Source organism: Brassica napus, chromosome C6 (assembly GCF_020379485.1).
Source record: "Brassica napus cultivar Da-Ae chromosome C6, Da-Ae, whole genome shotgun sequence".
NCBI lineage: Eukaryota > Viridiplantae > Streptophyta > Magnoliopsida > Brassicales > Brassicaceae > Brassica > Brassica napus.
In genome coordinates this window covers 18,460,005-18,486,849 of record NC_063449.1, presented here as the reverse complement: position 1 = coordinate 18,486,849, position 26,845 = coordinate 18,460,005, and the positions used below count along the sequence as shown (strand labels likewise).

The following is a 26,845-nucleotide window of genomic DNA, read 5'->3' as shown; positions in this document are numbered from 1 at the left end:
AAAAAAAAAAAATCTTTCTTGATCAAATTAATTAGTGAACATAGGATTGGTAAATTCAAAATTTTAAATGTGCGTATAAAAATTGTTGGATTTTGTTTTTAAACGTAATCTAGTGTAGATTAAAGTGTTGAATTAAATAGACAAATTTAATCTATATAAGTCTAAATCTCAAATATTAATAATAGTTTGTATTTGTATGTATCGAGCAACAAATTGGTATAGCTTAAGGGCCCAAGCCAAATGGTATGTTTAATTAGAGGAACAAAACTAACGTAATTCAGTATTTTATTTAAAGTCACTATTCAAATTGAATATAGGTTTCTGAAATTAAGCATTTCTTGAATTTCATAAAAGTGTGAAAAATTCTCGTTTCACTAAAACAATTGAAAATATGAACACATTTTGGAGAAAAAGCATTATCTACTATTCTACCGAAGAATTGGAAGAATGAAAAAAAAAAGATTTTTGAAGAATTATAAGCTTTAATTTCAAACAAAAATAGTGCATAATCAACATCCATACGGAAATAATTTCATGGACAAATTGAGTCACCAAACAAAACCAACTAGAATATGTTTCTATATCACAAACAAAACAATGTTTTTTTCTAGCTTTAAAAAAGTAATGAATGAGGTGTTAAACCAACAATTATTACTGTTATTGATTTCATAGTTCATATTACTAAGGAACACCATTTGCTTGGAATATATTAACTCTGTCTATCAAACTTGAATACTAGGGAATAAAAGGTAATCAATTTGATAAATGCTTCAGAAGTGAAAACAAAAATTTTACACCTGCAATGTCAAATAAGCAATCTCATCTTCTCTACTAAAAAAGAAGTACATTTGAAATTTACTTCTACTTTTTTTTGTCATCACTCGAAATTTACCTTTACTATACTATGGAATATTACTTTTTCTACCACTGAAATTATAACTAATTCTTAGATCCATTATTAATAGCCTTTTGGTCATTTTGTTTTTGATTATACCATGACTTATTTTGCTACATTAAACTCATAACAAACGATGGTCATTTAACTAAACATATGTTAATAGATTATATTTTGATTTATCACAAACCTATCAAATACGATGGTGAATAATATAACATATGAAATAAAATTCAAATCACTTAGAAGCTTATCTATTAACATATCGGTTAATAGATTATAATATTGTTTTCTACATTCTTCAATGTTAATATTTGTTAGAATAGTAACATGTTGCGAAAACAATTCATTTCGAAAAGAGTAACATGTAGCAATTATTAGTCATATAAAAATATCCACTGTTCATTATTAAAAAATACTAGGTAGAGATCCGCGCGAATTAAAAAATAATAATTTTCGTTAACATGTTCATTGAAAATAAAAATTTTAAATGTTGGTGTTTAGTTTTTTAATATTGGTTTATTTTTTAATAGTACGTTCGATTAAAAATAGTGATTTTGTAGAAGGACATTTAGATTTTATAGTATGTTAAGGCTTCTATATTTTATAATGAAATATAATTTAATGTCTAGTAATAAATTAAACATTTTATAAACTTCAACCTAAACATGAAGGACAAAATGTCTAAAATGATGAATTATTAAAACTATAAATATTGTAGGCTTCGACACAAAAAAAAAAGTAATGTGGACTTCATAAACAAATTGAAAAAAAATTGGCCTTATTAAGAATAGGCTCATTACATTTAAATATTAAAATCAATTTTTTTTATTAAAAATGGAAGAAGCTAATGCTATTGGGATCATCAGATGTTTCGAGGGTGTAAAAGAAAACAAAAGAGGATTGGGGTTCTAAAAAGTTCTGCAATCGACAGAACAAAAATCTTCACTTGGTCATCAACCGAGTAATCCAGGTGAATTATATTCTTATTTATTTGTCTTCTTGGGTTCCGATTCGTACTTTGATTCACTTAGTTTACTTCTTTCGTTGATGGAGATACTACTTACATATTAAAAAACGGACAGTCTTCAATTGACAGGATAACAAAATTGTTGGAGGTCTTATCATGTCCGTAAGAGCTTGAAAAGGAAGGGAATACACCAAACTAAAAACAGAGGTGGAAAAACAGAAGAAACCGAAGGATTGAAATGCAAAAACAAAGGTTAGACATACTATTTGCTTGCAATTAAGAGACAGACATATAAACTTATAGCAAAATTACAACCTTCTTGGTAACTAATTTAATATGGGTTTAGACATACTATTTTCTTGTAATTAAGAGACGGAAATATAAACTTATAGAAAAATTACAACCTTCTTGGTAACCTCCTACATATTATTTTCCACAACGATGATGGTGGTCCTTTAATGTTCGGCATCCCAACAATTTGAGTATAAACAACAAAGAACTAAAAATGAATGTTTAGAGAGAATTGTAACTTGGAATGCATTTTTGATCAAGGTGTAGACTTGTTTATACAGTACAACCCTGCATGTTTAGTAATTAATGAATAACTAGATTTGGACCCGCGAGCCCAGGCATTTGTTTTTTTTTAAATTATACTTGACTAACATTTGAGAATGCACTCAATTCGATTGTTCTTGTTCATGTTTTTCATTGCATACGTTTTATTTTTTTGGCATGTATACCTTTTTCAATGTTTTTAGTTTCTGAACTTTATAATTTATGACTTTGGTATTATTCATTTTAATTTAAAATCTTCCATGGTTTTTCAAGAGTGAATCAGCTTAACACGGATTCGGCAACCGGTTTTCCATTGTTTTGCATCCTTAAGGAGTGTAACTACTTTTTTACCATTGCCTCCGGTGATTTGATAATGTGATTGTGAATTGAGTTGATAGGAATTGAGTTGATAGGAAGTGGTGTATATAGTAGTAAAAGCCTGCCAAGATTACTTAAGTATAAGATATAATCATATTCCGGCCCAATAATTATTTTTAATCATAAGTAATGGACTTCAGTCAGCGATATCTAGTAGTAAAAACCTGCCCAAGATTATTATTAGGTTAAGAAACAATAGCATTCAATGGTAATTATTAAGAAAAATTAAGGTTAAGTACTAATTGTACTTCAGTTTTAATAGTTTAGATATATGATACTTATTACATGAGTCTTAGATTTTAAATTTAAAAATTTAAGCATATCCCCTATGGTACAAATCTACGGTACACGTTCTCAATTAAACCAAAATAATTGCTCATATAATTGGAGTCGACTTTCCATTTCTATACATTTGCGTGATTAGCACAATATTCATCTTTACCTTGATATAATCTCGGGATTACAATCATGTGAGAATATAGAAATATTAAAAAAAATCAATCAATTGGGCCTCTAGTTATGTGAATATGCATAAATAATGTATCACCATCACTACAAGAAAACAGCAAGGATACTGAGAGAAAAAATCGTCGGAATTTCATCGGAATAACGTTATTCCGACGACATACCGACGAAACAAGTCCTCGGAAATAATTCCTCGGAATTTCTTCTTTCCTCGGAAATCCCTCGGAATTTTCCGACGGAATTCCGAGGAAACAAATTTCCGAGGAAATTCCGAGGATCACTAGTTTGTCGGAAATCTCCTCGGAATATACCGAGGGAGAACTTCGTCGGGATATTTCCTCGGAAGTTCATCGATCGATGCGTTTTTGGACATATATCCATCGATCGATCCGTTTATAAAAAAACGTTCGGAATATACCGAGGGACATCTTCCTCGGAATATTCCGAGGAACATGTCCCTCGGTATATTCCGAGGAACATGTCCCTCGGTATATTCCGAACGTTTTTTATAAACAGATCGATCAATGGATATATGTCCAAAACGCATCGATCGATCGAGTAAAAAATATAATTAATTTCCTCGGAATGTAAAAAATATTAATTTTTTTAAAAAAATAAAATTTTTGAAATTTAAATTCGAAAATATAAAATTGAAATCATATTAATTAATATTCAAAGTTTCACAAATAAAAATAAAACATTCCGAGTTTTTGGAAAAAAAAAAAAACTACGGGTCTGGCACGTCCGGGAACACCTCGTTCGGGTACATCATCTGCATCATCTCCATCATTTGCTGGTTCAGCCTCCTCTGTGCCTCATAGCCCGCCTGTTGAGCGGCCATCTGGGTCTCCAACAAAGATATGCGATCATCCTTATCCTTCAAGGATGCTGTCGAGGCCGGGTCTGATCATCATGAGACCTGTAAATTAAAAAAATATATTTAATAAATACAGAAATATATAAATTAATTTTTTTAAAAAAAAAATCCCAAATAATTTAATCACAAAAAAAGATTTATAGATATTAAAAATATTTAATAAATATATAAAAATAGTTCTAAAACAAAAAATAGTTTTAATAAATAAAAAATAGTTTAATAATTACAAAAAATAGTTTTAATAATATATATATATATATATATATATTAAAAATATTTTTAAATCCAAAATAATAGTTTTTAATCACAAAAAATGTTTTATAGATATTAAAAATGTTTTGTAAAATCCAAAAAATCGAATTTATATACAAATTTTTTTTTGTAAAATCCAAAAAATCGAATTTATATAGAAAAATCGTTTTGTAAAATACAAAAATCGATTTTATATACAAAAATCGATTTTATAAATACAAAAAAAATAAAAAAAATTATAAAAAAATTCTAAATCAATTCAACAAAACAAATTATTCAACCAAATCACAATTCTAAACCTATTATACAACCAAATCACAATCCTAACCAATCACCCTAACAAAAATCTATCAAAACTAAACAAAAACCTAACAAATAGAACCTAAGAGAGTGGGATAGGGTCCTTACATGATTTGTGTAAGAGAAGGGGGAGATCGCCGGAGATATCGCCGGAGAGAAGAGAGGAATCGCGCAGAGGAAGAAGAGAGAAATGGGGAAGAAGAAGGGGCTCGTGGTTATAAACCCTAGGGTCTGACGGACATTATCCGTCGGAATTCCGTCGGAATTCTAATTTCAATTTTCGCGAAATATTTGCCCGGTAAAATGAAAATATTCCGAGGAAATTCCGACGAATAGTAAAATATCCGTCGGAATTTCCTCGGAATATTCCGAGGAAATACCGAGAAACTAGTGTTTGGGGTTTCAAAACATCAATTTTTTTTGCCGTATTTCATTTCTTATACAATTGTAATGCATACCATTGAGGATTCTTTGTATAGATGAGCATAAACCATGAAATAACAAATTTCAAAACTAATTGAAAGTATTCCCTTTACCGTTCATTAAAAGGTATAAGTGTTTCTCTTATGTTGTGGGATTTCGTTCATACAATCGGAAAAGTGTTAATTATACGGTAAGGAACAAATTTTTGACTTCATAATGAACGTAAGACACTTAATAAGGGTTATATAGGTGTTATTCAAACCGCAAAACGTTGTTTTCAGTTTAAAAACCCTATTTGCTCGGATTATTCCGAGGGAATTCCGAGGAAACCCTTTTCTTCCTCGGAATTCCGTCGGAATATTCCGAGTAAATTCCGAGGAACTAGTGTTTGGGGTTTCAATACGTCAATTTTTTTATAAAACGGATCGATCGATGGATATATGTACCAAAACGCATCGATCGATAGAGTATATCAGGTGTTCCTCGGAATTTTCTCGGAATATTCCGAGGCTTTTCCGAGAGGTTTGGGGTAACAATGTGATCGATCGAGAACAAAATCTCGTACGTTTTTTTATAAACGGATCGATCGATGTATATATATCCAAAAACGCATCGATTGATCACTAAGATGGACCAAAGCGTAACAATGTGATCGATCAATTAGATTATCCCATCGATCGATCGAGAATCTCAAGCGTTCCTCGGAATGTCCTCGGAAAATCTTATAAGTTTTTTTATAAACGGATCGATTGATGGATATATATCCGAAAACGCATCGATCGATCACTAAGATGGACCAAAGCGTAACAATGTGATCGATCGATTAGATTATCCCATCGATGGATCGAACAAAATCTCGGGAGCCTTTTTTTAAACGCATCGATCAAGAAAATTCCGACGGAATTCCGACGCCAACGGCTAGTTCGTCGGAATTTCCTCGGAATTTTGTAAAATCCCCCAACGGCTATAATATTTCCTCGGAATTCATCGGTTTTTTCCGAGGAACACATTTTTCCTCGGAATTTCCTCGGAATATTCCGACGGATTGATATTTCCTCGGAATTCCGTCGGCATATTCCGAGGAAATTCCGAGGAAACCAAATTTTGTGTTTCCTCGGAATTTCCTCGGAAATTCCTCGGGATATTCCGAGGATTTTATTTTCCGTCGGAATGTCCGTCAGAATACCGTTGTTTTCTTGTAGTGCATATATTGAATATATTTTGTTTCCTATTATATACCAAGTAATCACATAAATGCTAATATGAACCTATGGAGTTTCCAAAAAACTTGTCGTCTAAATCATAGTAAGAACATGATTTCAACTATCACTACTAATTAGCACATTAACGTCGAAATTTAGGCGCATAAACAACTGGAATAAATATTTATCCAGCGACTTTGAAATTGGATGTAGACAAATTATCATCAAAATATCAATGAATACTACTTAGCCAATATTTGCAATCATGATAAAAAAAAAAAGCCTCTATATGTATAGATTTAGAGGCTATGTCAACATCATCTGAAAATACTGCATGTTTTAATTCGTAAAGAACATTGCAATGAAGAATATACAACTTCCTATGATAATTTGATAAGTAAATGTCCATATATGTGACGCTATATATTTTAGCACGAACAAATTATATGTGACTCTACGTATTTCCCCTGAACAAATGACCACTTTATTTGCAGGTTTAGCAACTTTGTCATTATGGAGCGAAAATATGTTGCTTCCTATCGTTGTAATATATGTTTGTGTGTTTGCAACTAACATCGCGAGTTTTATTTTGCAGGTTATATTATCAATAGGAGATGTCGTGTCCAATCTCATGTTCATGTACGGCGAATGAGATTATAAAATAACATAGGTTTCGAATCTAATGTGTGTCAGCACACCAAAGTTAACATATAACTATGTTATATACATATTTATAAGGATCCCGCAATTATATGTTTTAAGTCAGTCGGGTGGGAATAAGATATGATAATCATGAATCTGGACCGCGGGTCTGGCCCGTAAAGGACTGTTGCGGAACGGTATTGGGACGAGGTTTTCTAGGCTCCTAAATGTACGGGCTTCGCGGGACGGGTTTTTGCGGGACTGGGCCTTTTGCGGGATGGACCGAAACGGGTCATGCGGGATTAATGAACCCGCATTTTTTTCTTCATTTCTTGTTTTACCTGAAAAACGAGAAAGATAGTGAGAAGAAAACGATTCTTGTGACTTTTCCCCCAGAAAACATAAGGAGTTCCGGCGATGATGATTCGAGCTCCGGTGATAATGATTCGAGCTCCGGTGATAATGATTCGAGCTCCGGCGATGACGACTCCAGCTCCAGCGATGACGATTCGAGCTCTGGTGGTGTTTTGATTTGGTTTTCTCGTTTTATTACACACAACTATGAATTGCTTTATTACAATGTGATATTTCTTGTTTAAGTTGATTGGTTTTGTTTTTAGTACTGTGAAGTGGTGTTTTTCTTAAATTAAATTTGGTTACAATGGTGTTGTTTAGGAGAAAAGTTAGTTGTATATCACGTACTTGTATAATTCATTAATTTGGCAAAGTGATTCACAAATTTTTTTGCAATCCAAATAATTAAAAAGAGAGATGGTTTGATAAAGACATACAACACTTGAGCCAAATTATTACAAAGACAACAACTCAATCAGATTCAAACTTAACAAAAACTTATGCTTATAACAAAAGAAAGCTTTTAACTCAAGAACACAAGCACAAACTGAGCTTTGTAGCATTGATTTTGATAAGGCTTTAGTGAAGCTTAATGAGCTCTCTTCAACTCTCTTACACAACTCTTCTACTTAAACATTCATGAAAGAAGTTGTAGCAGACGGCTTGATAAGGAGGTGTCCCGCGGGACGGCCCGGGAAGGCCTATATATTATGCGGTACGGGTTTGGACCGGCATCTTGAAGACCGCAGTCCGCGCGAGATAGGCTCGCTGTGACCCGCTCGACGACTAACCCGCCGCAGAACGGGATGGGTAAACTTGTTTGACATCTCTAGTGGCAATATTTGTAAATAGCTTAGATGGACGTGGATGTTTTAAAAAGGTTCTGAAAAGGGATGGTTGTGTGACACGTCAGCTAAATGGCACCTATGTAAATATCCATTTGAAGGTTACTATTTTATTTTGCTTACCTTTTAATAATAAAAGAATTTTATATTAACCGTAAATATTATGGATCTAACTGGTGATCAAAGAATGAAGAGAAACAATGTATTCTTTAATGTTCCTAATTTTTTTTTACCATTATAAGAAATATTTTTTTTCATTTCCATTACTTCTCATTCTTTTTATTCCAGAGTAATATAAAATAAATTTGTTCTTCACTAAATTTGAGAAAGAATAATCATTTCCCTTTGTTCCTATATTTTAGGCTTTGAATGGTGACAAAAAAAAATGACAAAGAACATTGAATTTCTTATTATTCCTAACACAAAATCACCATTCACAAGGAATATGTTTTCTTTCTTGTTCTTTCTCATTCTTTTTTTAAAGAAATATAGAAAAAATTAGGGAAATTGGTATGTATGACCAAGAAAAAAACATAATTAGGTACATAGTCAAATACCCTAGTTTTTCTATATACACATTCTATTTTATGTAATAATGCATTTATGTCTTTGAAGCTAACCGGTGTAACCTGCTGAGAAAATAAAATAAAAATTCTTAATCATTTACTGTCAAGGTACGCGTGAAACACTCTTGACCATTTATTCCATCGTCTACGTCATCTACTATCCCATCATGTGATCATTTCTCATTAATTTGTGCACACCGGTAAACTATTTTTCCAGATTTCTTTTCTATGTGCCTCATGTAGCATGGAACATGAACTGCTACGGGTTTTATTATGGCACCACTTGTTTCCCTTAACAAAGTAAAACTAACTTTAGTAATTACATCTTATTACGTGGTTCTTGAAATTTTTTCATATGTCAAATCTGTTAGCAAGTCTTTGCCATTTATTCCATCGATTAAGTCGTACTCTCTCACACATGGTGACCTTGTTCCCAATCACATACTTTTACCTACTTCAACAGTTTATTTATTCTATGTGAACCATGTGGAATGGAACAAAATATTATAATATTTCCATGTTTTGCTATTTGGATTGAGGTTTATATTTATATTTTGAGTTTAGTGATCAATGGTTTTGGGTTTAGTATGGATGATTTTGGTTCACTCTGGCAAAATAGTAGGTAATTCATTGTCGGCATATAAACATTGTGGCTTCTTGGAATGTTTTCATATGCCAAATCTGTTAGCAAGTCTTTGCCATCTGTTCCATCGATTAAGTCATACTCTCTCACACCTGGTGACCTCGTTCCCAATCACATACTTTTACCAACTTCAACAGTTTATCTATTCTATGTGAACCATGTGGAATAGAACAAAATATTATACTATTTCCATGTTTTGCTATTTGGATTGGGGTTTATATTTTTGTTTTGGGTTTAGTGATCAATGGTTTTGGGTTTAGAATGGATGGTTTGGGTTCACTCTGGCAAATCAGTAGGTAATTCACTGTCAACATATAAACATTGTGGCTTCTTGTCATATGTCAAATCTGTTAGCAAGTCTTTGCCATTTATTCCATCGATTAAGTCGTACTCTCTCAGACCTGGTGACTTTGTTTCCAATCACATACTTTCACCTACTTCAACAGTTTATCTATTCTATATGAACCATGTGGAATGGAACCAAATATTGTAATATTTCCATGTTTTGCTATTTGGATTGAGATTTATATTTCTGTTTTGAGTTTAGTGATCAATGCTTTTGGGTTTAGTATAAATGGTTTGGGTTCACTCTGACAAATCAGTAAGTAATTCAGTGTCATCATATAAACATTAGAAAATTTGAACAATTTCCTTCATCATGTTTTACCTTTTTCTAATATACATGTGTATTCTATATTATTTTGGGTATATATAATAGGAAGTATACACCACTCACTTTGTAACATGTGATTCTCATGATGCTACATGACCAATGACATCATAGACTTTGTAGTAACTGGTAACCTATTAAGGAAAGAGGCAGAACCGGATGAATTGTGTGTTAAATACCTGACATTACATTATGTCAAACTCAATGCTAGTTACCTAATTTATACACGATATAAGGCTAGTTTACAAATTAATCCAAAAAATTATTTCTCGTTAAATTTGAGAAGAAACAATATTCTTTTTATCCCTTATATACTAAATCACAAGTCACATATCCAATTAAATTCTGACACATAAGATATGTTTACAATTTTTTTAAAAAAAAATAATGTTGAAAAACAACCGTAGGAGAAGGAAAAAAAAAAATTGTAGCAACGGCTTCTATAAACAAAATCCACTAAGAGCACTACACACGACCATCCTTCATCAACAGTTTTTTATCTTCTCAGTTCCTATAAATTCGATACACACTTGGATTTAGCCTGTAATTACTCAAAACTCAAAAGAGACGCTTCTGTGATAGGTAATATATTAAACTCAGTTACTCAAAAGAGACGCTTCCGTGATAGGTTAGTGTCTGATTTGAAACAACAATGTCAAATTGTAACTTTTTGCTTTGTTCTGTATGATTTTGTTTTACAGGAGCATAAGGTTTACAGCATTACAGAGCAAATCCCTTATATACTAAATCACAAGTCACATATCCAATTAAATTCTGACACATAAGATATGTTTACAATTTTTTTAAAAAAAAATAATGTTGAAAAACAACCGTAGGAGAAGGAAAAAAAAAAATTGTAGCAACGGCTTCTATAAACAAAATCCACTAAGAGCACTACACACGACCATCCTTCATCAACAGTTTTTTATCTTCTCAGTTCCTATAAATTCGATACACACTTGGATTTAGCCTGTAATTACTCAAAACTCAAAAGAGACGCTTCTGTGATAGGTAATATATTAAACTCAGTTACTCAAAAGAGACGCTTCCGTGATAGGTTAGTGTCTGATTTGAAACAACAATGTCAAATTGTAACTTTTTGCTTTGTTCTGTATGATTTTGTTTTACAGGAGCATAAGGTTTACAGCATTACAGAGCAAAGTAGGAAAGAAATTGTTGCTGCGATCAGGAAGAGCTCCTGGTGATATATACAAACCGCCTTGCTCCTTGTGTATCTTGCAAATTCTAATATTTTACTCTCTTCTTTCGTTTCATGGCTCTGGCCGAAGCAACTTTGAAAATTTGGTGGACTGAATTTTGTAAAAATTCTGTTAGCCTATTTTTAATTCTTTTCTTTCTCTCTCAGTAAGGTTCCGTAAGAAAGAAACTCTTTCAAACGAGCAATAGAACGTAACGAAGAAGCTAGAAGAGCAATGGGTATTGCTGAGAAGAAACTATTAGAGAATGATTGTTATGGAGCAAGAACATTCATTAACCAGGCAAAGAGTTTGTATACAAATCTTGATTGTTTAAAACAAGTACCGACTATGATCAATGTTTTTATCTCTGCATCACCCATAGGAGGAAGAGAAGTAAACAAGAAGTTATGTCTTTTTCTTCATCTCGGTCAAGAAAAGGAAATGAGAAGGACAGGACTCTCATGTCAAGTTGGTTTTCCTTTATTTTATATATGCTTACTTTATAATTGTATAGATATATTTGTTTACTTTAGGAAATAGGATACATATTTTATATTTTTCTTATATAAAATGTTACCAATAATCGTAGAGTAAATATAAACCTGGAAATGAAGAAAGATATACACATGGAGACGAACTAAAAACTATATATATATTGACTTTCATTATCTACAAAAATAAGTGTTTTAATTGTTTTTGTGCAAGTGATATGTTTTCTCTGAATTTCATATCAAATAATTTTTGTTGGTTTTGGAAAAAAAAAATCAATTTTTTTTTCCATTTCTATTTTGGGTCTATATTGACGTGTTGCAAAATATAAGCAGAATTTTTTAATCTTTCAATAAGTTTTTCACTAATAACCTTCAAAATAATGTGCATCCATATAGAAAATAAATACTCCCATGCAAAGCATGAGTCAATACTAGTTCCTACTATTTTGTTCAACGTTCTTCTGATAGTTACGGGCTAGACTATGTATATTATAAGTTCATAAGTTAGACATGCCAGAATGATAGTCTGATCGAGTTATTAATATATAGTCCTCGTGACTAAGCCACCATTCATAAAGTTCACATGCCCAATGTCTCTATTATCAAATCCACAAAATATTCTTAATATCTATCACATAGTTAATATTTGAACATCAGTTTGCCTAATAAATGGTAAAAAACTATATATTAAATATCTATCACATCCCCTATATATTAAAAGAGGAGCATTACAATTTATGAGGTAGCCATGTGTCATCACCACAATGATTCTTAGAATCCTTAGAGAAATATGTTGGTTCATCTAAATATATAATAAAGTTTTATTAAACTAACCATAAATTAATTATTAATGTTTTTAATTCTTTCCTTAAATAGATATTACGGAATTTCCTAATGTTGGTAAAGTATATATGACAATTAATGATTTCAAATAATAAAGATTTGATACAAATTAATGCACTCTCTATCCTTTTTGTTTAACTTTAAGTTATTAAAATAAATTAAAAAATCACATTAAACATATAATAAAACTTTAGATTTTTATTATATATTATATTTTAAATATCTTTTAAAGTCTCACATTAAAATTCTATGATCCATGGTTTACTTTTTTTATGACAAAAAATAATTACAAAATCATATAATTAGGAAGTCTAATTTAATAAATATCAAGATTAATATATATATATATATATATATATTAATATATTTTAAAATAAACTATATACCATTAAAAATACATAAATATTTTAGTTTTGAAATTTACTTTAAACATTTTTTTTGGTAGAAGCGCCGAACAAATAGTGACAACTTAATATTTAAATTTTAAAATTTTCATTCAATGCTTCTTAAGATTATAAATTACCAAAACTTTTAAACATCGCACAATGAAAATTTTGTTATCAATGATTTTAATGTTTTTATTATAAAAATATACAAATCATCAAAAAACCAAATGAAAAAAATACATTATTTAACATATATCAAGATTAAAAATATACTATGTATCTATGTATATATGTATATATTATTTAAATTTAATTATATACAATATAAAATATAAAAGGTAATTGTTTGGATTAAAAACAAATTTTACGTATTCGCACCAATTTAATTATATAAGTAATAGTTATTGATTTTTTATAAATCCAATATATATACATATATATATATATTATTTTATAATATAAAACTGAACATATAATATATAAAAATAATTTAAATATACAATGTTCATCCCGCGCAAGGCGCAAATCTTAACCTAGTAGTTAATATTTGAAAATCAGTTAAAACGATACGAATCAATCAACTTGACGGTCTGGTCGTATTTTATTCAATGAAATAGAGCCAGAGCATGAGAGTAGACACACTCAGGAAGCTTGATGAGCTTTTCAGCAAAGAAGATGGCAGACTTCGTCAAATTCTAATCGAGACTGGAATCAACCTCTCGTTGGATTTTCTCAAGCATTCTTGGCATGTCTTTGGAAGACATTTTCATGGGAGCTTCTCGTTCTCGTCGAGTGAGTGAGGGTTTGCAGATTGAGAGATAAGACATTAAGAAGATACTCAAACGACTAATTATTATTGTGAGAAAAATAATCAAACGACGATGTTGTAAATCTCCATTTTGATTATTTATTGGGTTTCTAACGGGTTAAAATGGGTTTTTGGTTTCTGAATTTAGACCTAGTTTGTCATGTGTCTATGAATAACCAATCGTATTTTTCTTATCAAATTAATAAGTAAACACATGATCGGTAAAGTTAAAAAGTTAATGAGCATATAAAAATTGTATGGGTATGACTGGTGACAATTCTAGAAACAAGAGGAACGAATAGAAAAGGAACGTAGAAGAACAAAATTGCAGGAATGAAAAGGAATGGTTGTTCCATCCCATATTTAACAAGGAATTAATTTGTTCTTTATTTCTCTACAAAAAAAGGAATGGTAGGGAATGAAAAGAAAAAATTATTCCTTATGAATGGTGATTTTTTTAAGGAATGTTAGGGAATACATTTGTTCCTCGTCGTTCCTTGGTCACCATTCATACCCTATGATTTATGTATTTAAACGTTAATTATGTGTAGCGTAAAGTGCTAACTTAAATGGATAAATTTAAGCTATATAAATCGAAATCTCAAATATTAATAGACGCTTAAGTTTGTATGCAGTAGATATAGCAACAAATTAATATATATTAAGGGTAAGTTGGTTGTATGTTTAGAGAAGGGTGGAGAAAATTCAATTAGTTCCACTAAACAACTGAAAGAATGAACACATTTGGGAAGAATAGATGAATTAGAAGAATTTGTTTTTATATTTCACTTAATTATATTCCACTAATTCTACTAATCACCAACCATTTGGTCCTAAATATAAATTTTAAAGTTTTCAAAATCTAAGATTTCAAAGTTAATGTTTTCAACATTTAAAGTTAATGTTTTTGTTTCCAAAAGCAAAATATATGATGATATACACAAGAATAAAAACTTAAACCAAATCTTTGAACAGAGAAAAAAAAAACTGAAACCAAATCAAACACAGAAACTGAAAAATACAATCATAGAGTAGGAATGGTTTTGGATCCAATGAATTGTTTCAGAATGGCTTTTTCTGCATCAATCTTTTTCTTATCTTCCGCATTTCTCGGTTTCACTTTTCTTTTCTCCTCCAAGATCCATTTGAAGAGCTCACGTTGTTGCATCTCCGGTATAGGCTCACGTGCCTTGACCACCACTGGCTCTGCAACCACTGCAGAAGGCGCAGGCTTTTCCACGGTAACAGAAGCTGAACCTGATTTACCAGCAATCTCTTCACTTGAAGAATCGATAACCTTTTTCTTAGGCGTCAAGAAAAGGTAGCCTGCGAAAGCAATAAGACCAAGAAGAAGCACCAATAAATAAAGTGTGTAATGAAAGTCTCTGTGAAGGCAATTGCACAGGGACAGCAGAAGAAAGGTATAATAATCATCTGAAGCAGATCAACAAAGGTCCAAAACCAAAAGATCTATTTCAAAGCTCTAAATTCAAGCAGAAATGCAAAGGGATATGCTAGATTACCTCCGACGGCGAGATTAACGGTGAGGAGAAGAGGCCAGACATATTTGTACCGTCGAGCGAATGATTCCTTCGGAGGCTGAGGAGGAGGAGGAACAGAGTCACCACTCATCGTATACGAAGCCGCCGCTGCTGCAGTGGAGGAACGGTGGAACCGTAGGCTTCGAGCTGAGCGATAATATCTGAGTCAGATCAACAAGTCAAATCATATTACAAAACGTGAAAGATTCGTTGAGTGAGCTGGAAAGAGAGAAGGAAAGCGACAGCTTTTTCTGTTTGTTTAAAGTCATTTTACCTTTCTTTTCTTCTTGGGTTTATTTGTGAAAAGCTTGGGACCTTCTTCACTCATGGTTATTTCTATTCGTCCTGCCACCAAAAGGCGCAAGATCAAATGAAGCCCAAATATCCTATTTGTATCCTTAAATCTTCCAAAGCCTAAGCCTCCTTCTTCTTTGGGATAGCAGATATCATCCCACATCACCTTAACTTTATGGCTATTATTTGGTGAACCAGACCACAAGAAAACATTGCACAATCAAACTATTGCATCCAAGCATCCCAAAGGCAAAATGAAAGCAGGGACCAAAAATTCACCATACTTACAATGACCGACTGAAACAGCTGCAGACGGCCAGCATAGGAAAGTGACTTAGTTGTCCACTCAAATAATGTCTTGCGAACTTTATCAAGCAATGGTTAGTAATCCACCTTAGTGAGAGCTTGGGTGGTAAGGGGTAAACCTAGATACCGAATCGGCAAGACTCCAACTTCCATCCCCACTTCTGCTGCAGTCCCTTGAATAAGTAATGTGCCCTTACCGTCCGCGTAGATAGAAGACTTAGCATTATTGATAAAAAAAAGTCCAGACATTTGGCCAAATCCATCCATCACAGCCAAGATACCCTGAAGCGAATTTGCTGACCCATCCGTAAACACAAGGAGATCATCCGCAAAACAAAGCTGTATAAGTTGTATCTCCCTACATGAAGGGTGATACCCAAAGTCACCTCTACTGGCAGCAGCATTGAGAAGTTGAGAGATAACATTATTGACTATTGAGAAGATTGCATATTGATCGTATTGACAACAAAACTCCTCACCATATCTTATATATTCAAACAGAAGTCACAACCTTGATTCATATGTGGTTTTTTTAAAAATAAACCTAATAAACCTATTTCTAGAAAGTCATGTTATATTTAATCTTAAATTTTATCATTTAAATTTTGGGCACACCAGAAATTTTTATTGGGCTATCAATAATTGGATTTAAACAATAGATGATCCATTAGATTTATAGATAGTATAAATTAAATAGATATAATTTAATGTTGTAATACTATACCTCCATATGTTAATTATCTAAATATTTGTCGATGTTAACTTTTAAAATTATAAAGATTTTTTTTTTAAATAACAAAAATCATATTATCTAACAATGATTATTCTTTACAACCTTAAACCAATGAAATTTTTTTAAACTATATAGTTTATTTTAAAAATTAAACAAAAACTAAATGTTTAATTATTTACTCGATAATATAAATCTATGAAGCGAAAAGTTTAATTTTTTAAGAACTTTCTAAATTTGTGAAATATTACAATATCTTTGAATATGACAATAAAACAATATTTTACTAATCTCTATATATATAGTTACGATTTTAATAATGAAATAAAATCCAAAAATATATATATAGAAGATAAAATACATGTGAAAGTTTGAAACAATCTATTCAATAAAAAAATATACCGTAAACTAATTATGTTTTAAAAAATTGATAGACACATATATATTATAATATATACAGTAGAACCTCTATAAATTAATAATCGATAAATTAATAATCTCTATAAATTAATAAATTTTTCCGGTCCCAACTTGGGCCGGTGTAAAATATGACACAACTCGATAAAATAATAAGATAATAATATTTTTAAAACTTCCATGTAAATATATAGTCCCTTAAAATCATAAATTAATAATCTATCAATATATAATTTTATATAAGTACAAAATAAACATTATATTATTCATTTTATATTCACAGTGAAAATATTTTTATTTTTCTTAACATTTTAATATATTTTTATAATAGTTAGTAAAATTATATCGAAAACCATTTAACAATCATATAAAACATAAAAATATACACCAAATAAGATAATAAAACAATATGAAAGTCAAATTTCTAAAATTTGAATAATGTACATACGATAAAATCAAATATTTTTTTATTTTATACATAAACATATTAAAAATAGAAAAAAAAAATTAAATAGGGAAACTTTTGTAAATTAATATCTCTATAAATTAATAAAATTTCAAAGTTCCAATATTATTAATTTATAGAGGTTTTACTGTACCAATTTAGAATTGAAAACAAAATATTTTTATAAAAATAAATGAAAACAAAAACCCTCACGTTTGCGCGGATCGAGATCTAGTATATATATTATTAAAAGAGGAGTACCAATATAAATTATCCCTTAATTTTTCATTTTATTTACACTTCAATGCCACTGAAGTTATAAATGATCATTTCTTTTAGTAATATTGTCTTTTCCAAATAATAAATGTATTTCCTAATTCTAATTTTACCAACAAAAACGGGAAACAATGACTTGAACGTAATATGTCTTCATTAATTAAAATACAGTGTCAAAAAATCTTAGGAAAATGAAATCGTTTAATAATTCTTAACTGTAGTGTGCAGCTTTCTTCTTCATCTATAGGTGATGACCATGGAGGATAACTTTAGTTTAAGAAAAATTAAAATTCATGACTTCAAGTCTTCATTGCTATGATACATATTAATAATTATTCTTCCGAAAGTCAATGTTCAGTCATGTTCTCATAGATACGGATATATTACTGTAACCTATAACAAAGATGTATACGTATTTATTTCTTTATGTATAAAATTCAAATCATCTATACAATCGATTTTCTAATCTTTCTAAACAAACCAAATCAATAAACTCAGAATCAAAACATAATATCGTTTATTAATCTATCCAAACTTATAATTAATGTCGAATTTTTAATATACCTATAAAATATCGAAACTACAGCCTAAATTTTTGGGAGCTATTATATTTACGTAAATAATAATATAAACTTATCTTTTATACAAATCTGTGAAGTTGTTCTTCATAGAAGAATGAAACACTCGATCTTTGTATTTGAAGTATATTATTCCTGAAAACAAATACAAGATTGTAAGAACAGTAACAAAACAAACAGTTGAACAATATATTAATTTGTGCACAAACTTTTTGGTCTTCTTCTGTCAAAAGTTCACCTAAAGCAGGGTGGCTCAAGAACAGCAAATCAAAAAGGAGATTCTCAACTCTAATCAGACACAAAACATGTTTCCAAGCTCTAAAATGAAAAGAAACTAAAACATGCCATAAACATATATATATATATATATGACATAAAAAAATAACCAGTGAATGTGATGACGCTTAGCTTCGTATTTTTTTGTTGAGCAACATGATTCACATTAGTTGTTTCATCTCTATGTTCGCACACAACTTTTCTGAAATAAAACACAAACAAAATAACTATATCAGAGTCAAAGAAATACACACAAAACAAATCTAGACAACCAACTATATCAGAGACATCATAACTTCTTAAATTATCCGCGCGACCGCGTGAGTCCAAGACTAGTATTATGTAAATTGAACTAAATGAAATTTTTACCCACCATATTATGTTAACTTATAGCTTGTTTGAAAATCAATATACATGTATAATTAAGGTTTTTGAATAACTTTTCTATTTTAATGAATTATTGAACCAAAGTCGTCAAACCTTAATTAATAAATTATTAAATTGACATACTTATAAATAGGCTTCAAGAAATATATTTTTTTCAACTCAATATAATATTTTCATATCTCTTAATATACTTTCATAGCTACAATATAATATTTTAACAATCACTTTAGAATTATTTTATATATGTTGTGATGGGTAATTATAGGGTAAAATGAAAAAAATATAAAAGTGAAAACGAGAAGAAATTAAAAAAGGTGGAAAAAGAATAGAGAAATAGTACTCAGCATTAATATATTCTACCAGCAAACCAAAGAGTATTGTGTAGAGTACTTTTTCATTTTATTAACAGTGCTTATAGTAAAAGTAAAAGAATGATTTTTTTTATCTGATTGGTAAACTGAATTCAGAATAAAATATTTTTACTCTAAAATATTTACTCTAACATGTCTATACAATCATACGACAAACATCAACTTCATAAGATTAAGCTTAAATATTTAAGGATTTTTTTTAAAAAAATCAATCTTATACATTTAGGGATTTAAAAAAATTCTAAAATCGTAGTAAATTTCTTTAACACTTAATTATAAGCATTAAATAAAAACTTACAATTTTTGTTGATCGGATAATATTAAAGAAAAGATCTATTAAAATTATGAAGTTTCAAATTAAAGCAAAAAAAAAAACTTTCAACTCTTGTTTGAGCCAAAAAATTCCTACTTTTAAATATTAGCCGTTTTAACTCTCATTTTTTATTGACTCGTCCATTTAAAAAGCTCGAATAGTGAATAATTAAACTCGAGTAACGGCCGTTATATCCAATACGACACTGTTTTTTTTTTAAAAACATTTTGTTTAAGAAAAATCACAAATCGAGTTCATCTTCCTCACTCGAAAACCTAATTTCCAATTTGATTTCATCTTCCCCAAATCGATTTCAGAGGGAATCTCCGATTAAGACAAGCAGTGGTGTTTTCTCCGATGAAAGAATTCATCAGTTAGGTCAAATTGTCACTTTCAATTACTTGTCGGGCTTTAGGTGACAAAACTCAGTCTCGATTTCTTGTTAAGTTTTACAGTTTTAGTTTAATAGTTGACTATTTGAATTTTTTAAATAACGGAGTCAACAAAAATGAGGGTTAAAACAGTCAATATTTAAAAATTGAGATTTTTTTGGCTCATATAAGAGTTGGAGGTTTTTTTTTCAACATGAAAGTTGAGGGTTTTAATGGTTCTTTTCTCGATAATATTAATCTTTTTTATATATACCCTATCGACTGATCCGGCCAGCTTCAGAAGCAATACAGTTAGTTTAACAGAGTGAATTGACTATCACATTGCATGATTTGAGTCCGATTTGTTTCAAAAAAAATGCTTTCCGACTATTGCCACGGAGTGGACTGATCGTTTGTTACATCTAATGATATTAATTAATCTTTAATTAGCACAACAAATGTTATCATGACCTCTAGCACTAGTTTGGCATAAGATTACAGAGGAGCTCATGAAAATATTATAATTGTGGAATGCTATAAAAAACACTATTACACATAAAACTAGATTTTTTTTTAAGTTCAATATATTCATTTTTTACATTTCTTGTTGCATTCTTTCGAAGTTTTTGGTTAAAAGGAAAAAAAACTAGTCTGAACTCTATCGTGTAGGCCAGCCATCTTGACAGCCCTTTCTCATAGCCATATGTCCTATGGATATTTTTTGACTAAAGTCATTCATATTAAAATTACGGAAAGAAATAAAAAGTTTTACAAGCATAAAGCTATAGTCAAACCCCTACCGAAAAGCCCGTACATAGTTATAATCCATAATTGAGATCAGAATGACAAGGTTGAATTTTTTTGAAAAGACCAGATAGTAGAGGAGTCAGGGAGAGCAATTCATTAAGGTATCGGCTGTGTGTTAAACCACCTTTGCATGAGAGAGGAGGATAGGGACGGTGATGAAGATCTGTAGCTCAGTATCTTGTCCTTAATCAGACGATCCAAGGAGGAGATAATCGTGTCCGATGATTGGAATCGCTGACTATGGAGCCGCTGATTCCGCTCACGCCACAAATAGTAGATCACCGCTTGCCAACATAAGAGGATGAGGCGATTTGCATGCCTGTCCCCAGTTAGTGCCATCAGACGGTTTATTGTATCTTGCCAAGAGGGGGTGGTAGTGATTGAACATCTGCGTCCGACCTCAGACCAAACTCTCATAGAGAAGGGGCATCTAAAGAACAAGTGATCCCTTGATTCCGGTTCCAAGTTACACAACAAGCAATTACTATCCACCGACAGTCCCCAAGCAAGGAGACGATCACACGTTGGACATCTATTCAACACAACTAACCACACAAGAAAGCTGTGTTTTGGGATTCCTCCTTTTGTCCAAACCACCTTCGCCCACGGTACTTTACCTTCTTCTCCCTTCAGTTCCCAATATACTTGTGAAGTTTTGTATTTTCCCGATGGTACTCCTGCCACAATCCATTCATAACTGTCTTCAATTCCCTCTTGCAGAACCATAGTTGTTAGAGCTGCCTGAACTTGTATCATTGCCTCCGAGCGCGCTCGAGAGAGTAACCAGTTGCCCGATCTGTTAAGATTCGATAGGGTAGCAGCCATAGGGATCCCCTGTCTGGATGCCAGAGTTGAAGCGAAGCGGTCCTGCAGAGAACCCAACAAGGACCAGTTATCCGTCCAGAAGCGGCACTCCACCCCATTACCTACTCGCATTTTGATCCAGGTATATACTTCTCCTCGCATCTTGATTAACTTGTTAGCTAACCAAGAGTTTGAAACACTAGTTTTGACGGTCCAGAAGTTAGAAAGCGAACCCTGTAGAATCTCCGACTTGAACCAAGCAACCCAAACCAAACCTCCCTGGAAAAACAGCATCCAAATCAATTTGATACAACAAGCTCTGTTCCAAGTGCCCAGGTCCTTGATTCCTAGTCCGCCCGCCTCTTTACTTCTTGTTACCACTTCCTAGGAGACTTTCGCAGAGTGATGACCTTCAATAGAGCCTTTCCATAAGAACATACCACATAGAGAGTTAATGCGCGCAATGCAAGCTTTAGGAAGTAGAAAATTTGAGCACCAAAAGTTAGTGATCCCAGCAATTACTGTTTTAATAAGGAGCAGCCTTCCGGCAAAGGAAAGAGTTTTCACTGTCCATGAATTAAACTTTGCTTTCACTTGTTGGATCAGGACCTCACAGTTGGCAATGGTGAGCTTCTTAGTACAGAGCGGTACTCCAAGATATCGCACTGGACGAAGGATTCCATTTGGCATGCCTGTAGACGCTTTGATGGTGTCCACTTCCTGCTGAGTGAGACCAGAGGAGAAGAAGGAGCTCTTTTGAACACTGACCGCAAGCCCTGAACGAAGCTCAAACTCCTTTAGCACTTGGAGGACATTCTGGACAGAATCAATAGATCCATCAATGAAGATTAAAAGGTCATCTGCAAAGCATAGGTGAGTGAGCCTTGAGGAGGAGCACTTATGGTGATATTTGATCTTCATTTCTGCCGCTGCACGATTTAGCATGATAGAAAGGACATTCATCGCAATTACAAAAAGATATGGGGACAGTGGATCGCCTTGGCGAAGACCACGGTTGCCTTTGAAGTATCCATGAACCATGCCATTATACCCAATGGTGAAATTTGTCGAACAGACGCAAGCTTTCAGCCATCCTAGGAGCAGAGGAGGAAGCTGCAGACCCTGCAGGCAGTTGAACAGAAAATCCCAGGAGATAGTATCAAAAGCCTTCGCAATATCCACCTTAATGGTGATTCTTTTAGGACCTTGCCTCCTGTGATACCCATTAACAAGATCTCCAGCCAAGGTAGTGTTCTCCACAATCAACCTATCTTTGACAAAAGCTGTCTGATTTGGAACAATTAGAGTAGGAAGAATTGGTTTAAGACGCCTGACTAGTAATCTTGCAACTACTTTGTACAGGGTATTAAGACGGTTACAGACTCTCTTAGAGTAGGAAGAAATTTGTCCTATGGATATTGCAAGCCGGTTGCAGACTCTCTTATCGACAACTAGATTTTTCTTTTAGAAGTATGAAAAAATTATAATGTACAAAACATAAACATAAAGTTTATTGCATAATAATAAAAAATTTAACAAAATAAAATGATTAATTCAAAAAGTAATAAACTTATCGTTCGTGTTGTTGTCTTCAACAACAACTTTAAATATTTTAGTGACATAACGATATTTTTCTTTGTTTGATGAGCTGCGATACCCATAATTAGTTGGGCTTGGACTTTCGTGTTGTCAGCCCATTGTCATTGTTAATAATCTCCTCAGCCGCAGCAATCGATAGTTGCAATCGGCTCCGCCGCCGCAGACGGTGGTTCATACGTCGCAATCGATGATGCTAACACCGAAGCAACAACAGTCATTAGCTTCTCAGTTCAATCTCTATCCGGTAAGAAACAACTAAAATGGATTTCATCGTAATCCTTTCATTATCTAATGTCAGTGGTATTCGCAGTTGGTGGAGAAATTAACAGATGCAATTGAAACTGGAACGCGAGATGATGCACTGGTTCGTTTGTTACCCAGAAGTCTTTAGGTGAATTTCTTAGGGTTCTTGGTGTATGTTGAATTTGTCTGGTTGTGGAATATGCAGCAGGTGACTGAATTGAACAGCCATTTTGACAAGTGTCAGCAGCTCTTGAATTCCATTTCAGGATCTAAAACCATGGTAAGAGTGATCAGAAACAAAAGTGTATGGGTCTTGATATAGTTTGGCTTTATGGGAATTTACTACCGATGTTTGTATGTTTAATAGACTGTTGATGGACAAAAGAGAAATCTAGAAGAAAGTGAGCAGTTGCTTCAAGAAAGAAGGTAAAGCAAGCAAGCAAACCTGTTGCAATCATATCATTGTCTTTTGTTTGATCAGATTATTCTCTTAACACTTATATGTCTTCTTAAAATCTTTGGTCAGGGGCTTGATGGTGGAATATATGAATTCTATTGAAGACCTTCTCAAGATGGAGCCTTAGTTTGATCATATTCATATCATGTGTTTTGTTTACATCAACACTGAAACAAAATCAAAATATTTGTCTCAACAACGTACAAAACCACTTCCTTTTAATGAAAAAGACACTATATCCCCTCGATGAAGATGGACCAGACACTTCTGCAGATTCATGACAGTAGGAAGAAGGTAGCTTTTAAACCAGCCATTGATTTGGAATAGTTTGCGAACAGAGCAGCACAGGATTGTAACGGAGACAGGGTAAGACTGAGCACAGGAGCATGCGTGCAGAGAAAGAAAACTCCATTCTGTTGCATTCAAAAGCTTTCTTAAGAGCATATTTATGGTAGGTCTCTCTTATTCATATTAGCTTTTAACAAAAAAAAAAAAAAAAAAAAAAAAAAAAGCTGGGCTTTCTTAATCCAAAAACAAGGTGGGTCTTTTTATCACGGCCCAATATAAAACTTCCTTTTTTAAAAAAAAGGTTCTAGTTAAGTTTAAGACGCAACTAGATGAGTGGGGGAGGGAATCGAATGCCGTGTCCGACTTTTTATTTATTTCTTCTGCTTCTTTATTTATTAAAATTATATTAAAAACAGGAATCTACTTTGTAGCTCTTCCTCTCGTATTTTCTCTTCTTCGCCCAGACAACAGACGAAGAAGCTTGCTGCCTTTATCCGAAGAATTTAGGGTTTTCATTTCTTTCCCTCGTCGTACCATCAAAATCATCGAAATCCTAATATCAAGACCAGGTGAATCATCTTTCCCTCTCTTATTCCTACTGAATTATTGCTTTCTTCCCCTTTTTCAAGACTCAGTTTCAATGATTTTTCGACCATGTTTTTTTCATTCTTGTAGATAATTTCATCCTCTGATCTAGATAATATTTCGTGTTTTCGCTTCATCCCAAAACAGTCCCGCTTGATTTTTTTTTTATTTTTCACTCCAAAAATCGAAATCTATTTTAGAATTGCATGATATGGTTTACGCAATTGAGATTTCCCTTTTGCCGAAAATGTTTTCTGTTTTTAAATATGATCGTTCGATCATTTCAAACAGCTGTTTCGACGATGATGACACCTCTTGTCACTTTCATGTTGTGTAAAAGAAATCTCTTGTCTTAATTGTCCAGGCTTCAGCATCCTCTTGTCGTTTTCGTTTGCTCTCTAAGGTTCATGTCTGATCTTGAAGTTCAAGTCCCCACTGCCTTTGGTAAATTCTCACCTGAATTAAACACCTTTTATGCTTGATATTATTGTGTATTTTTGTTTTTGTTAAATTGACTGGAAAGCTCATTTGATTTGATCATGTTTTGGGTGATGATATGTATAAGATCCGTTTGCTGATGCAAATGCTGAGGACGCTGGAGCTGGAGCTGGAACAAAGGAATACGTGCACATACGTGTTCAGCAGCGTAACGGTAGAAAAAGCTTGACCACTGTCCAGGGTATTAAGAAAGAGTACAGCTACACCAAGATCCTCAAAGACCTCAAGAAAGAATTCTGCTGCAATGGCACTGTTGTCCAGGACTCTGAACTAGGACAGGTCTCTGTGTTTCTTGAAAACCTTTTTTTTTTTTTCATTTCATCTGGCTACTAGGCATATTTGCTGTTTGTAATCAAGAATGCTAGTTCTCTGATTAATACTTTTGGTAGCAAGAGCAAATCTGACCCCACATAAAAAAAAACATTTAGGTTTGAAAATTGAACCTTTTAGATATACTTTTATCATGACTTGAGAATCTTTTTTTAATAAATTGTAGGTTATTCAGCTTCAAGGTGATCAGAGGAAGAACGTCTCTACCTTCCTTATCCAGGTAATTTCCCTCTTTGTTATTTTTTTCCATATGAAGTTTGTTTTATAGCAAAAGATGGTGAATTCTGATCTTATGAATCTTGTTTGAACTTAGGCTGGTCTGGTGAAGAAGGATAACATCAAAATCCATGGTTTTTGAGCAAATTCTACATACTTCATCTTTGCGAAATCAATCAGCCCTTCTCAAAGGCAGTATGAACAAACATATATGTATTAATAATGTTTTATACATATAAAATATATTGTCAGAAAAAAAAAGAATTAAATGGTTTGCTTATGAGCGAGTGTAACACAAATGTATGAACTTTTCATTTGCGTTTGTAGCGTGAGATTATCAATAACACTTTGTGAAATTGAGTGATTTAAGATGGGATGACTAGCAAGCAATAGAAAGCCAAACTAATCCAGACGTTAGAGGAGGTTTACTGTTTGAGGTATAAACCAAAACGGTCCAAACCGGTTTTGGAGCCATTTCCTCGTGTGGTTCGCTGGTTTGTCAGGCATGCATCACCAGTACGGAAGATTTGAGTCATACAGCAATTAGTATGTGTGTCAGACTGTCAGTGTGTGTGCATTCCATTAGAAATAGTTTTATAAATAAAATTTAGAAAATGGTTGGTTATATTCGACATGAGTCGTGTTGATTTGCTGTTGTAGAATCAATAATATTGATTTATAATTCTAGTGCTGATTGCAGACTTTGCAGTGAATCTAAAAATTGATAAACAAACCAGGCATTAATCTTTCGTTTTTAGTTAATAAATAATGAAGAAAGTGGCTAATTTCTTTTAATTAAAAATAGGAAGATGAATTAGAGAAGGGAAACGAAAACTTTTGTGTTTGGTTTGAGTTGCAGAGTGTGTGTGAGAGTGAAGGTGGGAGAAGAGAGAGAGAGAGAGAGAGAGAGAGAGAGAGGGATTAACCTCTCTAATCTTTTTTTTTTTTT

The 26,845-nt window shown here is 32.3% G+C and overlaps 4 protein-coding genes and 1 long non-coding RNA gene across 7 annotated transcripts; 3 read left to right on the top strand and 2 right to left on the bottom strand.

Annotated features, from left to right (window-relative positions):
• The first annotated feature begins 97 nt into the window (after window positions 1-97).
• On the top strand, window positions 98-11,816 carry LOC125588849. 2 transcript variants are annotated; one of them, XR_007325036.1, is made up of 3 exons: window positions 98-1,868; window positions 1,995-2,117; window positions 6,913-11,816. It is a non-coding gene; the product is annotated as an uncharacterized LOC125588849 (long non-coding RNA). The 2 variants fall into 2 exon arrangements; XR_007325037.1 differs by having other exon boundaries at window positions 1,981-2,117.
• A 2,816-nt stretch (window positions 11,817-14,632) lies between these two features.
• Window positions 14,633-15,598, bottom strand: LOC106431639. The gene is made up of 3 exons (XM_013872443.3): window positions 15,580-15,598; window positions 15,288-15,466; window positions 14,633-15,090 (listed from the first exon to the last, which is right to left on the bottom strand). The coding sequence occupies exons 2-3, from the start codon at window positions 15,394-15,396 to the stop codon at window positions 14,789-14,791; spliced, it is 411 nt and encodes a 136-aa protein (XP_013727897.1). The 5' UTR covers window positions 15,397-15,466; window positions 15,580-15,598; the 3' UTR covers window positions 14,633-14,788.
• Window positions 15,599-20,972: 5,374 nt separating this feature from the next.
• LOC106431627 lies at window positions 20,973-23,341 on the bottom strand. The gene is made up of 4 exons (XM_048759709.1): window positions 23,338-23,341; window positions 22,074-23,131; window positions 21,831-21,959; window positions 20,973-21,743 (listed from the first exon to the last, which is right to left on the bottom strand). Exons 1-4 carry the CDS (start codon window positions 23,339-23,341, stop codon window positions 20,973-20,975), a joined length of 1,962 nt encoding a protein of 653 aa, XP_048615666.1.
• LOC125575044 (mediator of RNA polymerase II transcription subunit 9-like) lies at window positions 23,290-24,224 on the top strand. 2 transcript variants are annotated; one of them, XM_048760729.1, is made up of 5 exons: window positions 23,290-23,523; window positions 23,590-23,643; window positions 23,731-23,802; window positions 23,890-23,948; window positions 24,049-24,224. In XM_048760729.1, exons 1-5 carry the CDS (start codon window positions 23,467-23,469, stop codon window positions 24,104-24,106), a joined length of 300 nt encoding a protein of 99 aa, XP_048616686.1. In that variant the 5' UTR covers window positions 23,290-23,466; the 3' UTR covers window positions 24,107-24,224. The 2 variants fall into 2 exon arrangements, with proteins under 2 accessions (XP_048616686.1, XP_048616685.1); XM_048760728.1 differs by having other exon boundaries at window positions 23,320-23,523; window positions 23,728-23,802.
• Window positions 24,225-24,590: 366 nt separating this feature from the next.
• Window positions 24,591-26,260, top strand: LOC106431624 (protein translation factor SUI1 homolog 2). The gene is made up of 5 exons (XM_013872431.3): window positions 24,591-24,836; window positions 25,217-25,296; window positions 25,418-25,629; window positions 25,847-25,900; window positions 25,994-26,260. Exons 2-5 carry the CDS (start codon window positions 25,260-25,262, stop codon window positions 26,036-26,038), a joined length of 348 nt encoding a protein of 115 aa, XP_013727885.1. The 5' UTR covers window positions 24,591-24,836; window positions 25,217-25,259; the 3' UTR covers window positions 26,039-26,260.
• Window positions 26,261-26,845: the final 585 nt, after the last annotated feature.

What these genes read in the sequence shown, in the direction of transcription:
- LOC125575044 (XM_048760728.1), top strand. Translation starts at nt 23,467, where the DNA reads ATGATGCTAACACCGAAGCAACAACAGTCATTAGCTTCTCAGTTCAAT. An exon ending in GAACGCGAGATGATGCACTG is followed by an intron (nt 23,644 to 23,727) that starts GTTCGTTTGTTA and finishes TGGAATATGCAG; the next exon opens with CAGGTGACTGAATTGAACAG. An exon ending in TTTCAGGATCTAAAACCATG is followed by an intron (nt 23,803 to 23,889) that starts GTAAGAGTGATC and finishes TATGTTTAATAG; the next exon opens with ACTGTTGATGGACAAAAGAG.
- LOC106431639 (XM_013872443.3), bottom strand. Translation starts at nt 15,396, where the DNA reads ATGAGTGGTGACTCTGTTCCTCCTCCTCCTCAGCCTCCGAAGGAATCA. An exon ending in CGTTAATCTCGCCGTCGGAG is followed by an intron (nt 15,091 to 15,287) that starts GTAATCTAGCAT and finishes TTGCTTTCGCAG; the next exon opens with GCTACCTTTTCTTGACGCCT.
- LOC106431624 (XM_013872431.3), top strand. Translation starts at nt 25,260, where the DNA reads ATGTCTGATCTTGAAGTTCAAGTCCCCACTGCCTTTG. An exon ending in TCAAGTCCCCACTGCCTTTG is followed by an intron (nt 25,297 to 25,417) that starts GTAAATTCTCAC and finishes GATATGTATAAG; the next exon opens with ATCCGTTTGCTGATGCAAAT. An exon ending in TCTCTACCTTCCTTATCCAG is followed by an intron (nt 25,901 to 25,993) that starts GTAATTTCCCTC and finishes GTTTGAACTTAG; the next exon opens with GCTGGTCTGGTGAAGAAGGA.
- LOC106431627 (XM_048759709.1), bottom strand. An exon ending in AAGGTCATCACTCTGCGAAA is followed by an intron (nt 21,960 to 22,073) that starts GTCTCCTAGGAA and finishes CTGTTTTTCCAG; the next exon opens with GGAGGTTTGGTTTGGGTTGC. An exon ending in TAATCAAGATGCGAGGAGAA is followed by an intron (nt 21,744 to 21,830) that starts GTATATACCTGG and finishes GGTTCTCTGCAG; the next exon opens with GACCGCTTCGCTTCAACTCT.